Below are 14,701 nucleotides of genomic sequence, written 5' to 3'. Positions count from 1 at the left end.
TAATAATAATAGCACATCATGAACTGGAACAGAACATCTAAAATTTATGCTGTAAGATGGAAGCTTGAGAAACTGGCCTATACTGTCTTTATTGTGACCTTCAAATATAAAACCCTTTTTCTCGATCGCCAATCACTTTCAGGATCATTCTATACATGTACAACTTGCTGACGATTGCAGCTGCAACTTTAGTTGCAGACTCTGTTTGCGGAGCCTCTGCATGGATCTTATTAAGCTCCATCCCCACCACTTCCCACGAGTCTTTAACCTGAGGAGAAATTGGATTTATGATCTTATCAAAGTCTTTTCACTGAAAATGTAAACAGGACAGTGCACATATACCCTGATGGGATGTGTTGCTGGAGCCACTGTCTTCACTGGGTCGTTAAGTTGATGACGATGACGTTTTGACCTAATGTTCAGACAAATTGTTTCATTGATATCCTTTTGAAACAATATGGCTGAAAAGTTGTCAAACCCTGAATTCAACCTGGACGACTCTCAGCACTGACCCTCCATCCAATCGATTAGAAGAGATCTTCTTTTCTTCTAGTCTTTTCTGCTCTACTGTGTAAACCTCAGTGAAACAAATTCAACTGGCATCGCTGTAAGATACTTTAAAAGGATATGAAACAAACAGCCATCGTCTGTTCCCCACCACCTGTTCCTGAATAGGGTGTTGATAGTGGAGCAGTCAGGGCGAGACGCAGGAATACACCCTGGAGAGGTCCAATTTACAATTTAGACAGCATATTAAAGTTGAACTGGACCAAAACTAATGCTTTTATTGGAAAAGAAAAAATGTGAGAGCAATCGGTTACATTAAACTGTAATCAAAACACTCCTGAATCAAAATGGTAAATTTATTCTGCGATAGCCTCTTGCAGAGGGTATCGCAGCAGAGGGCTCTCCAACAGATTGTGGTTTCCCACCAGTCCCAGATGCTCCTGAAACACGCTGGAATCAACACGTCAACAAAAAGTGGTGGTATTTTTTCCACTCGCAGGGGGCAGCTGCAGCTCAGCGGCTATATAAGCCACCATCGTCAGGGAGCGGTCACCTCTGTGAAGGTGTTCATCTCAAACATGAAGGTTGTTCTGCTGGTGGTGCTGATCGGTCTGTGTGGGTCTGGAGCCCTGGGAGAGGAGAGCGACTTCTTCGACTTCCCCAGGAATGAAACCAACCCCGACATCTCGGCGGCGGTGGAGGAGCTCCGGGCAGGGCTGAAGACGGTGACGGACAGAGTGGCCGCCGCTGAGACCGAACTGGGAGAACTGGAGAAACAGAACGCAGGTAACTGGTCTGTTTCAGGAAGTGGCTCTGAGAGTGGGTCACATCTGATGGATCTGAAGGATGTTTCACAGCTTTTCACCAGAACTTCTCACATTTGTTCTCCTGTTTGAATATGATGAAATCAGATTTGCAGACCAGACTGAGCAGCAGCGAGGGTGAACTGGTCAACGTCAAGGCTAGACTGGACAACCTGGAGCAAAATGGAGGTGATGGTTCATCCTCAACAGCCACATACACATCCTTGTACTTCTGCCAGCTCCTTACCTTAACTAACCTAAACCTAAACAGAAATTCTTACCTCCACCTTAAAAGCATATGTGCTCATGCTTTTAATTTCATAACATAACTACATTTCTTTTTTCCCTGCAACAGCGACACCAAAGGTGGCCTTTTATACCGCTCTGTCTAATGCTGGAAATATTGGACCATTCAACACTGACATCCCACTGAAGTACCAGAAGGTCTTTACCAACATTGGCCAAGCTTATAATAGCAATACAGGTAATGTGTTAAAGATCACATCAGCAGAGCTGCTCACACGGCATCAATATGGTCCATTAACCAGTTCCTCCCATTGCAGGTTACTTCACAGCACCAGTCAAAGGGGCCTACTACTTCCAGTTTACTTTGGCTGGATTTCAGTCTTTCGATACAGGTGTTTACGTTATGAAGAACGGCCAGATCTTCATGTATAACGTGGAATACAAGAGAACCTATAACCCTGAGTACATCACCAATTCCCTTATCCTGGAGCTGCAGCCAGGAGACACTGTGTCTCTGGTCCTCCCAAGAGGCCATTCCACATTTGACAATCCCAACAACCTCAGCACCTTCAGCGGCTCCCTCCTCTTCACTCTGTGAGGGTCTGCTGTTTGAGAAAATGTTGATTCCTCCCAGCAGTTTATCTACTCTTAAATGTAGTTTTTGCTGCAAGTAAATCTATGGGCTGTCAAAGCCACTGGATGATAATAAACTAAATATTTACTGATGTTGTCTTCAATGTCTTTATGCTGATCAAACAGCATTTCACATACTGAGAACAAATATATGGATCAACCTGTTGTGCAAAACTTTAGCCAACTACTACATTTATCATGGTTTATCTATTTAAAAAAAAGTGTTTTACACTACAGCACTAACAGAAATGATGGAAATGCCACAAAAAGTGGGAACGCTGGAAAAACTGGGATATCTCCATGATTTGCTGTTAAAGATGTGCCCAAAGGAATGACTGCAGCTGTAAAAGAGAGACAGACGGAAATCACTTTTGGTGAGGAGTCCTTAAATGGTGAAATGCCTTTTGCAAAACCAATACATACCTAGAGATGGCGCCAGAAGAAAGGGCAGATTATGATGGAGTTTTACACACACACACACACACACACACACACACACACACACACACACACCACACACACACACACACACACACACACACACACACACACACTCATACATTCTTCCCTAAATTCGTCAAAAGAAAACAACCTTTATTGCATAGCAAAAAAAAAATCAATTTAGAACATTAAGCATGGGTTTGACAATAGATATTTGTAAAATAAATGATGGTTTGGCCTTTTATTGCTCTAAAATATTTTCCCTGCAGACAAAAACAGATATTTAAGATGATCTATGCTTGTGGTTTCCTAAAGTGGATCAAATATGTTGAGAACTGGATTCAGTTATTTGTTATTGACCACAATAAATCTGAGGACCAGCACAAAACAGTTTATGGCATAAGTGGGTTTGCAAAGAGCAGCAAACAAGGCTGTTTTATTTGAAAGTTTCAGAGAGTGATGAATAAATAAAATACCCCCATATCCTGCTGAATTAGCTGCAGCTGCTGGAAAGACAGACTCTTTTACAACACAATCTGTTCAGCAGTAAACATTTGGTCCTCAAAGAAGTCATCTTGAAAAGTAAAATAAGAGTTATGCTCTTGTGGGATAGTTTTGGCTGCAAGCACAACAATTTGTGATAATGTCAAACCCTGCTCACATTTCTCATTTCCTCGGCCAAGACTGTGACAGCAGCCACTGGGCGTTGGTGGTTGGTAGCAACAGAGCTCAAAAAGGTATAAATGGATTTTTAATGATATTTTCTGGAAAAGTTGATGGTGGTGAGACTTTCTGGTGATATTGCAGGTTCCAGAGGGGCTTTGACCTTTGATCGTCTAAGCAGCTGTTCATCATTAGCCTTTAACTTAAAAGCTGCATCCTAAGCCTTTTTTCATGTGTTATCCATGACGAAAGCGTGCACATGAAGCGCAAAAAACGTCAAAACACAATTAAACTCACTTCTTCCTCAGCGCGTTACACAATCACTTGCACATGTCTGTCTTTCTTTGTTCATGCGCCCTCTGGTGGCCATACATATCCATTCAAATTCAGAAATCTTTTCACCAGTGGGCGACTGAGGAAGTCAAAAAAATCCATAAATAAGCCGCATCGCTCTATAAACCACAAGGGTCAAAGCTTATAGCGTAGCAGCTTATAGCTTATAACCTATGGTATGTATAAAACCCATACAGTATAAACTGTGTAGAATCTGGATCCAGGACTTTTGGGATTCTTTATGATTGCTTGGCAGTCTGGGCTCTAGTATTTTTCTAGTTTATGGAGTGGAAGCAGATTTCTAGCTCTATCCTCACTTTTCAACAGGAGCTACATAGTAAATATCAGGTCCATTTGTGAAAGTAAAAAGGAGAGAAAATATTGGAGACAAAACTGGACCAAATGGACCACATACACAAACTTTGCTGCAGTCTTTCATAAAGGTCTTCTGTCATTCTAGACTGGAGTCAACCTCATTTAGAATGGAAATTCTTCAAAATGAGGACCTCTTTTTGCCCATTACGTAAAACCCATAATGCAAACTGCCAATGTTTGAGATGAAACGCACACGAAAAAGGATTTTCCAACAACTGAAAAAGAGCGAGGGAGATAAATGGTTTCCCTAAAGACGACTTGTCGCCACATGATGTCCGGCAGGCGCGGGAATATCAGATTGGGGAGGGTGAGTATCATTCAGAGAGTCAATTTTCCCCTGAGCTGGGTTCACCACCTCTTTATCTGTGTAAGAGCTCCGACTGTGTCTTCAATCTGTTTTGGGTGAGATCTGTCCTGTGGCATTTGGGGAAGGGATTAGAGTAATGGGAGGGAAGGGGCCAGAGTATTTAGAGAGTGTGAATTGCATTCTAGGCAGCGCTGACTGGACAAGAAGAGCTACAAAGACATGAGTAAAAATCACGTCCTACACAGAGGGAAGGGAAGAATGGGTCTTTGAAGGGCTTTTGCAGAAGAGGCATTTAAAGGAGGGAAATAATTGGATGCTGGAGGCCTTGTCTCAGCAAACCCCATTCTTTCCACGAGTACAAGACACGTGGAGGAGGTAAATTTGGGTGACGGAGTCCGTTATCCAGCAAAGCCACAACTGCAGTCCTGTGATGTCTCTCTTGTACCACACAGTCAACATAAATAGAACAACATTTACTTTTCTCTTTCTGTAGGATCGTATCCAGGGTCGAAGTCCAGTGATCCAGTTTGCACGCTGTATTGCTCCTCCAGTAATATTGATCTTTTCATGGCTGCTTCGCCTCCGATGAAAGCCGCCTGCATCCCTTTTGCACCGTCCCTCGACCTGAGGGAGTAAACCGAGGCAAATGGCTGAACGTAACCCCCCCACCCCATTATACTACGGAACAAAAGAACAAGAAATGTGCAGGCTTACGAATGGGAACATTGATTTGTATCCATGCCGGATCATCATCATTTCAAAATCAACCCCGAATCTGCTGCAGTTGTGATCTGATGACTGTATATACTGTATGAGCACATGTGCTTTTAGGTGTATTTTTCCCCTACCTGCCAAGGTCGCTGCCTCACATCAGTCACCCAGACAGCTCATCTCTCAAAATCTGTCAGCGCTGACACTGTTTTGTATCTACAAGCTTCAGTTCTTGTTGTGCTCGTGTATCTTTGTGCGTGTGCTGCTTCTCTAGCGGTGCTCCTGCCTATTTTTGCAATCGTTACATTATAAGTCGCGCCTCAGATGGAGTGGTTGTGGGAGCAGCCCTCCCAGTCTTCATTTGATACACTTGGTCACGACCGTTTGACACAGAGGATGCAGAGAATAACAAATGAAAGTTGCTTTCATTTGGCTTCAAATGGACCATTAAAGAGACTCTTTGATGTAACTCAGGGAGAGAGAGAGAGAGAGAGAGAGAGAGAGGAGAGAGAGAGAGAGAGAGCTAACTGCTAATAAACTTTGTCAATGAGATGCAAATCCATGCAGCACTGTGGGGGGAAAAAAGCCAAAAGAAGTAGGCTACAGAAAACACACACACATGTGTGCGCACATGCACGCACACACGCACGCACACATTCTTCTTTAAACATGTGCTTTATTGCTGAGGCGCTGCAGTGTGGTATAATGTCTCTTTATCAGCCACAAAGTGATTTGCACAACACTGCTGCATGCGCGACCTGCCGCACAAATTGAATTAAGCCAATAATCCAATCGTTTTCATTCTACTTACATTTGTTTTAGATGCTATGATTCAATCTAGGGGCTGCAGGCCACTTTAAACGGCCACTGTCTAAAATATTTAATAATCTGCAATAGAATGCAATGCATGCAATATATGCAATATATATAGAAATGTGTGTTTTATTTTTGAAGTAGATCCTGTGTATTGTTGTATTTGTGTTATATATTTAAGAATGACACTGGTCCATCTCCATATGATGAATGTCTCTCTGCCATATTTCTATGGGAACCCAGAGGGGACAAACAGGCTCAACGATGAACTTTTAGTTCATGTCCTCTAATTTGACTGTGAGCTGTTGCCAGTTCTTGCACACTGGTCACACCTCCATCTGGAGCCTTTTCCCAGTGTAGTTAAACAGTTCTGGCACTCGTTAGCTCTGATCTCGGCGCCGATCTTGTGTCCCTCGCGGGAATCATCTCACTGGCACATCGTGATCTGCCATCAAAGTTTCCGTCCGTGCAGTTCCGAGTCATCCCACATAATCCAGGGATGAAAGACGTGCGAGTCGTGTCGTTGTTGTTGCAGTTGGAGTGGGGGGGGGTTTGCACTTCGCTGAGCTCAGCAGATCTGAAGGTGTAGGTCACATCAAATTAGATATTGATCCCGTGAGGGTTTCTGCAGGTGCCCCTTCTTTCCCTCAGCCCTTCAATTTATCGAAACTCTTTAAGCGTCTCTTGATTACAGCTCTCTTTTTTTTTTGCCCATTTCAAGTTCGGGATCCGCGAGGGTCCAGCTGGACTCCGCTCTAATCTCCATCAACATGTGTGTGAGTTACTCATTTGACAAATATCTGGATCGATCCCCAGTTGTGTGGATGGACAGTGACGATGAGAGATGGCCCCCTGTGGTGCAGCACAGCAACAAAGGTGACATTTTATGGATCGATAGGCCAGGACACTGCCAAGCCAGGAAATACACCTTTCCTTTAACCCTGCAGTTACCAGCCCTGTTTTGGGATTATATACATCTTCTTACTTTTTTTTTTTTTTTTTTTAAAAGCATATAACAGTTTGCTTCTCTTAAACATTTGCAAAACATCTCATTTGGTATTCTATCATAGTTATAAATTATATTACCACTTCCAGCAACAGTTAAAACGCCTGAAACGGACAGTGTACTTTGGTGGAGTTCCAATCAAGCGGCACAACAGTAGACATGATTCTGATTAAACCAGACAGCATTGACAGGAAAGGACCTGGTTGGGGGAGCAGGAAGCAGCTCCAAGCAGCTTTCATAGGGCGCACTGTGGAAATTGGCAATTGAACATAAAGACGGACAGCTGAGCCGACAGCTCGTGTGGTTTTCAGTTAAACTGGTGTAGCTGATGTATTAAAGTACATGAAAAATGCAGATCAGTGTCAGGGGTGGAATGTTGAACCATCTGTATGGAGCTGTAACAGAAAGATCCAGTTTAATCCGTATCATGGCAGTGGACTGAGCGTGCACGTGTTGCTTTGGGAACTGACTCCTAAGAAATAAAAGCCAGCAGCTGAATGAGTTGGCCTTATTTTCAGAGCATGACTCCATTTAAGTCAGGAAATGTGTTAAATGTTGCGTAACACAGTAGTACTTACTTTTCCCTGTTCACGCAGAGGCATCATAACACTGCTCATTTGTGTAATTTCAAACAGCTTCCCACTTTAAAAATAGCCGTGACTTAAAACGCCGCAGCCTCAGCTGTTGCAGTCTATTTCCTGCACGAGCAGCACTTTGTAAACAATGGAACAATAAGATCCATTTAACACTCCCGTTAGGTGATGGATGATCTCTGCTCGCACCGTGAGCAACTCCCAAACTGTACGTTGGCCCTGGAATTCCTCAAGTTAACGGCGACTGTTTCTGATGCAAAAGTGATGTTACCTGCTGTCTCCAGGTGCCTGGATGCAAAGGGAAGGCAGGTCCAACTGAGTCCTGCTGCGACACATTTCAACGCTCCCATTTTTCATTTAAATGGACGTGTTGATGGGAAAATGGGGAGAGTAAATAATGACAGTTGTTTCCACCAGACTTGAGTTATGATCATTTCAAACTGAGAATGTTTTTGTGTGATTCGATAATATGTGTTACAAAAAAGGGCTTATCTGCAGGTCGACCTATTCATAAAAGCAGACACTGTGTGTGTGTGTGTGTGTGCGTGTCTGTGTGTGTGTGTGTGTGTGTGTGTGGGCTCATCCTCCCAGATCCTGAGGCTATTCATCTTATCGTCTGGGATGTGGCATCTGCGTCTGTATCTTTAGATATTAAACTCTATCTATGTGTGAGTGCGTGTGTGTGTGTGTGTGTGTGGACGCCCACACATTCAATATTACGTGCTGAAACTCTAACCACACTAATACGCCGTCTTGTTCCTTTGCTCTTCCTCAGATATGAGCTCTCTCCTCTCTGTCCTACTTCCTCTCCGACCATGTGGCCAGCTGGCAGGAATGATGATTAAGTGGGATGAGCGCAGGTCCAACTCTGCTGGAGGGCACTACAGTTCCCACGATGCCAAGGGGCACCTCTCTGTTATACTTGCCCTCTTGGGAATTGTCATATAGTAATTAGTGAAAACAGCCTAAGGTGTGTGTGTGTGTGTGTGTGTGTGAGAGAGAGAGAGAGAGAGAGAGAAAGGAGCCATTTTTGAGTTGTTTTTTTGCTGAGCTGAGCTCTTCAGCCAGTTGTTAGTTTATTGTAGGTTAAACGCTTGACTCTGACAGATCTTTGGCAAGCCCATCGCTGAGGATGTTTTTCTTTCCTTTCAAGACAAAATCACCAGAGCGGTGCTCAGTGTCTTGCTCAAATGCCCTTTTGATAGGGCTGATATGGCGTGATCGAATGCTTTTACTCCCTGTGACCATCTTTGTTGCACACTTTCTAGATGCGCCTTAGTTAGTGAAAGCTACTCACTTCCTCTTGTATTCTATATTCAGTGATTTTAAAATGTCTGTAATATATAGATCACATCCTTAATGTACTTAATGTATTTCCTCAGTATTTCCACCACGGGGCTTCGCAGGTGTCAAGGGACTTATGGAACAAACGTTCCCTCAGGACTTGGAAATCTGCAGAGCACGTTGCCATAAATCCAACATTACCTGAGAAGGTAAAACTATATAACTCCACATAACTGAAGCAGCGATTGCTGATATTAGTCTCTTCTTCATGTGCTGGGAACCTGTGACCAGCGGCTCCCATAAGTGCAGGGTAATGCTTCATATTATACATTTGCAATGCTTAAAAGGCTGCTGCAGCCATGTTTAAACCCCATACATGTACCAATATAATCACATCGGAAGCCTCACTATAGGCCCACATCATTTTGACCGCACCTATTTTTAGGGGGCGATTTAATAACGCATGAAACACATTTTCAATTTGCATGAATGTAAATAAATTTCACTTAATTTGCGGTGGAGTACTTCTCCATTTAAAGGACGCCCTTGATCCTTATGTCCTCTCACTGATGTGGTCCTGAATCACAATATGCACACACCCGCCCACACACGGCACCTTACCCACACACAAACCCAAACAACACGTACAGACGCAGGCAGAGAGGAAGAGAGAGTCTCCAGACCTTGCGTTATTTCACCTCGCCTGCTTGAACTGAATTGTTTCTACTATCGCTTCCCGGTTGCCGTGCCGCTGCCAGACGCCCATCCTTTTTACGCGGGAACTAATAATTCAGAAAGACGTTCAAAATGGAGGAAACCAGTCAAAAACTTCATTAAAAATCTCAGTCTTTCCCACGCGTCAAACCTAAAACCCCTCCAACTGTCATGTTTGTTTTGCATCTGCAGCCCTTGTAAACAGCGAATGTCTATTATAGAAGACGTTCAATAAGATAATTGAAGCCTGGTGTAAAAACAAAGTGACACAGAGGAGCTTTTAAGTGTTCTCTCAAAATCTTCTTCCCTCCTCTTTGATTCTCCTCTTGCAGAATCAATATGGATGAAACACACACACACACACACACACACACAACACACACACACACACACACAAACACAAGAGTCTCTACTGATACTTCCAGAGAATTGATCAGGACGGTCCACCGATTCAGGCCAGAGATTCTATCTGTTATAAATTTGCACTGAATTGTTAACAGGAAAAAATATCTAAATCTGAGTCTGAGGTGATTCTTGAGTCAAGCCATGACAGACTGTGACACAATATGTCACTCTCTCTGTCTCACCGTCTGTGTGAGTGTGTGTGTAGATGATGTAATATTGCTGATGAGCCTTAATGCTGCCTGTTGTAATTCCTGGATCACACACAAGATGCATGGACGCCTGTTTACAATTGGCCGTCCCTCATCAAGGTGAGCGTGTCCCTCAACGCCTGCCCCACCCTTTTCACGTGTCAGTGTCACCAGCTTAGCAGCAGCACGGCGAGCGTGTTGTGCATCACGTATCTGCTCACACAAGGAGGACATGCGATCGCCAAGGAAAGTCAGATTTAATCTTCATTAAACAGAAAAATGAATCAAAAAACATCATCTTCTTTAAACTGAGCGGCAGTAATGACGCAAGGACGCCAACAGTTGTGTCCTCCTGTCTGTAGTAGCTTGAAAAAGGAGATTGCCAATGAGTTTAAAAGCATCTGTCGTTGTTTACCTGCAGTCAGAATGGCGATTGTATTGTGCGTTTGTTCCTCGCAGCCGTCGCAGATGGCGGCGTGCAGCAGCGCGCCAAGTTCAACGTTAACCGAGACACACACACAAATGCATTTAGTGCTTTGAAACGATTTCACTGGGAGCGCCGCTGTGCAAACATTTATCATGCTCAGATGTTTTTTTTAGTCGCCAAGATGAAACGCTGGTGCTTGAGGAGGATGGGGACGGTTTAAAAAGTGCTGGTTTGCTCAATTTTCAAGCTTAAACAAAGGCAAATATGATCAGTTTTAGCCTCACATTCGTGTGTGTGTGTGTGTGACATCTCACACTTGCCTGATGCTTCTGATCTGTGATCTGCTCATTAGTATTAATGAATCACACAGCATCCAGATCTCATTCATTATCTCCGTCTCTTTAAAATCTGCCCAGTTCAAAGAGACGTTGTTTGCCTGCAAACAAGAAACAGGATATGAAACAACAAGTGACGGAGTTCACACACATGCTGCATCTGTAATAGATGCACAGGTAGGTAATTAAAAAAAAAAGAACAAGTCTTCAAGGGAACACTAAAACATGGTTGCAGCGATTTACAGTTTCCGTGATTTTTCCGCTCTTAGACGGTGTTTTGGTCTGCGCAGGTACAACAGAGGAAGCCCAGAGACATCAATCCTGCTTCCTGACAGAGCAGACGCTATGGGACAGAAATGTGAACCTGTGTTGTGACAAAGCTGACCTCCTTTTCTGTTCTCGGGGGATTGTGCCAGCAGGAGGTGAGAAGACAGGAGAGGGGGAGCTGCGAATGATGGGAATAGGCAAGAAAATTGCGGTGGTAGAGCGAGAGGTGAGGAGAGGAAAGTGAAATCCGTTACTTGGCTGGGAGGAAGGGGCGAGCGCGTGAAACATGGAACCCTGGGAGGTAGGAGACGGGGAGGGAATAGAGGTATATTAATGTGGGGGTAAAGGTAAGTGGAACAGGTTGGAGGCCGTAGTGGTTGGAGGTGTGTGATTAGGAGGCAGATGGAACTTCATCATTTTGGTTCCTGCCTCCCGAGCAGGAGTTGATTTACTGCCCACCACCCAGTGATGGACCCTTTCATGGTTGTCTGCATCCATCTTCAGTTTAGCAGCTTCTCCCAGGGGGGCATTAATACCTGAGGAAACACGGCGCTGCTATTCACGTGCTGCAGCTGGGATTTTATAGGGCAGGTCGGGGGGAGGGGGGGGGGGATTCCAAAAACAGCGGTAGAATCCGCTGCTGAATCCACTCTGTTCCAAGAATGGCACCAAAATATTGTTCCTCTGCGTTTATGTCATCGCAGCAGTTGAGAGAAGAAATGTGGCGATTCAAAGGATCATAGTCACAGATCCAGGAATCATTATTTTTCTATTTTCCACAAGCACAACATCCCACTGAACATTACCCTCAGGAGGCAGGTGACTCATTTCCATTTTCCCTCTCATACCAACGGCATTAAAAATCCAACAGAATAAAACAAATGCTATAAGAAATTGTTCCAGGTGTCCGTATGGATTTTGATTTTTTTTTTTCTACTCCGCACACTTGTGATTCACCGCCAGTCTTTGATGAAGCTCTAAAATCTTTGACAGAGTTGTTATGGAATTGATGTTTGATCTGATAAATGTCTGACTAATGAGGGATTAATGTTCCCATGACACTTCTGGCTGAATGATCCCGGCAATATTCTGATTTTCCGGTCATAGATGCAACAGCTTGAATGATTGTATTTGTCATTCAAATTAGGTTTGAACACTCACTCGGTCACTCGGTCACTCGGTCACTCACTCACTCACTCACTCACACGGTCACTCACTCACTCACTCACTCACTCACTCACTCACTCACTCACTCACTCACTCACTCACTCGGTCACTCTCTATCCCCACAATGTCTCTCACCCATGTAAAAACATCCCCCCCCCCGATACAGGCTTAGTTTAGTCCAGTGATTGCATTTGGTTACCGTATGAGACTAGTTACTGTTAATAAAACAGTTGCATTGTGGTCCGTGTTGGAGTCTTGATCAAATTTCCTGCGTTTTGTCTGGGTGTGCGTTCCCCAAACAAATGTAATGCCTCAAAAAGATGGATCACTAATATTTCCAGATACTCTAAATCATCTCTGCATCTTGTCCTTCTTCAGCTCTTTCTCTCAGTTTCCTCCTCACGCTCCCCCTTCTTTCCTCCTCGTTCTTTCCGTGACCCTCCTTTCACCTTAAATCTCCATAAACTCTTTCCCAACTCCGCCCGCTCCCTCTCTCGGCTCAGCCCTCCCGCCCCGCTTCTCCTCGGAGATGTTTGATTTACTTTAATCTAATTTGATGTTACTCCATTTAGAGCGCCGTGACTTGAGACGTTGCAGCCGGGATTGTGTGGGGGGTTTGCTTGTGCACCCCCCCCCCCCCCCCACAGCCACCACCCCACCCAATCCCTGCTGAACCGTTCCCCGATGTTGACACTCCCACCAAGGTGTACTTGTGCACGGCAGAAACAGTCCTGCCAAGACATCATCTCTTATTCACACGGCAGTAAGAGTCATTACAGGAAGCCCCCAGATTGGGAGAGGTGCGTTCTTATTCCAGCAGAAATAAAGGCTGCTGTGGGATGGAAAAGAGATGAGAGGACGAAAGAGAAGATGCGGAATGACCTTGAGGAGGTCAGATAAACAGATGTGATTTATAAGATTTCATGTATTATTGACAAGGGAGACATTAGCTGAAGGGGATCATCTTTACGGGCAATCATCTCCAGAAAAGTTAGATGTTGCTGCCACGTGTTTCAGACTCCTCCCAGCAGCCTTTTAAATTCTACCAGGGGAATAGCACAATGGCGCTGCCGGATGGATGACAATAGACGCTATTTCTCTTCATTGATTGTTTAAATTGGTTCTTGTTTGCAGCAGCGTTGACATGAAACATAGATGGAGTGGCATGTTTTACAGCTTCAAAGCTGACATAGCTCTGAATCTTTGTCCTGTTTGATAGGAAAGGATTGGTTTTCTGTTCAGAAACAACTCCCGCACACAGTAATGCCATATCGGGAATTAAAAAGGAATATAATCATGTTCTAATTAAAGCCGCAGCAGTGCCCAGTGTTTGACTATGAGAGTTTTTGATGACCACCCTTTACATGGTTCCGAAGCCCCGCCCCCTCTCACATCTTTTGAATTATTCTTTTTGCATGTGGACTGAATTGATCTCTACAACATCGAGTATGCCTTCGCTTTCACCTCTTTTTCACCCAGAGATGAAGAGATATTTGCATAAAATATGTTCCCCTTAGAAGAGGTCCCTTATAAATTGAGGATATTTCGGAGTCAAACCACTGGGAGCCAGACGGGATAAGAGGATTCTGCTGGTGCTGCTGAATTTATGGTGTCTGGAAGGATGATGAACTGGCAACTGGCAAGAAAACAGAGTAGAGCAGCCTAAATGCAACAAGGATTCAGCCATTCTGTGAGCATCTGTCTGAGGCAGGGGGCACGTATTTGTTAAGCCCATATGGGATCCTTTTTGGACTCCGGTATTGCTTCCTTCACAGTTCCATAGCCGATATTTCCATAATCACATTTCTGTTTCTTCATGCCAAGGTTTCCATCCGGCACGATCTATTTTTACTTCTCCAGCGGTCTTTAAAGTAACGTTTAGACCATTACATCGCCGAAGAACTTCCACTGCAAGCCATTAAAAATTAAACTGTTGCAGGGTTCAGCAGTCTCCCATTAAACGCTCGGGAAACTCTCGGTAAGAACGAGCTTTTAATTTACCAAAACATCACTGGATAATTAAATGGAATGAAATCTGGAAAGAACATGAAGGATCAGTCATGACAGTGATGAGATGAACTGCTCTGACAGGCAACAAGATGGTGAAATACTGACCGTGCTTTTCTGTATGTGCATGCTTAATGTATCGCGTCTATTTAAAGAAGATGATGAGTCACCCTCTAATCTTCCCATGGAAGCACTGTTGCATTCCGAGGAAGCGCCCCCCCCCCCCCCCCCTGCAGGTGATGGTGGTTTACCGGGCTTCGACTCATTAGCCAGACTCACTTTACCTGTCACTACCCCAGAACTTGCACTTACGCTTGATTTTATGGTCTGGAGACAGCGGGGGTGCCAAACTCGGTGTTAAAGTTACCGTGACTAACGTCATTACAGGCTGTCAAAAGCTATTTCCTTAAGATTTTTAGATGGTCATTTTCCATTCAACCCAAAATGGTTCTGCTACCAAGGATGTTGAGGGTTGC

General features: G+C 44.1%; 1 protein-coding gene across 1 annotated transcript; it reads left to right on the top strand.

Annotated features, from left to right (window-relative positions):
• The first annotated feature begins 111 nt into the window (after positions 1-111).
• LOC130537576 (caprin-2-like) lies at positions 112-2,281 on the top strand. Its single transcript, XM_057054490.1, has 4 exons — positions 112-1,293; positions 1,419-1,499; positions 1,666-1,794; positions 1,874-2,281. The coding sequence occupies exons 1-4, from the start codon at positions 855-857 to the stop codon at positions 2,152-2,154; spliced, it is 930 nt and encodes a 309-aa protein (XP_056910470.1). The 5' UTR covers positions 112-854; the 3' UTR covers positions 2,155-2,281.
• The last annotated feature ends 12,420 nt before the right edge of the window (positions 2,282-14,701 follow it).

The sequence above is a fragment of the Takifugu flavidus genome, chromosome 14 (assembly GCF_003711565.1).
Source record: "Takifugu flavidus isolate HTHZ2018 chromosome 14, ASM371156v2, whole genome shotgun sequence".
Classification (NCBI taxonomy): domain Eukaryota; kingdom Metazoa; phylum Chordata; class Actinopteri; order Tetraodontiformes; family Tetraodontidae; genus Takifugu; species Takifugu flavidus.
Note: the sequence above shows the minus strand (reverse complement) of the source record. Positions and strands in the feature narration are given on the sequence as shown.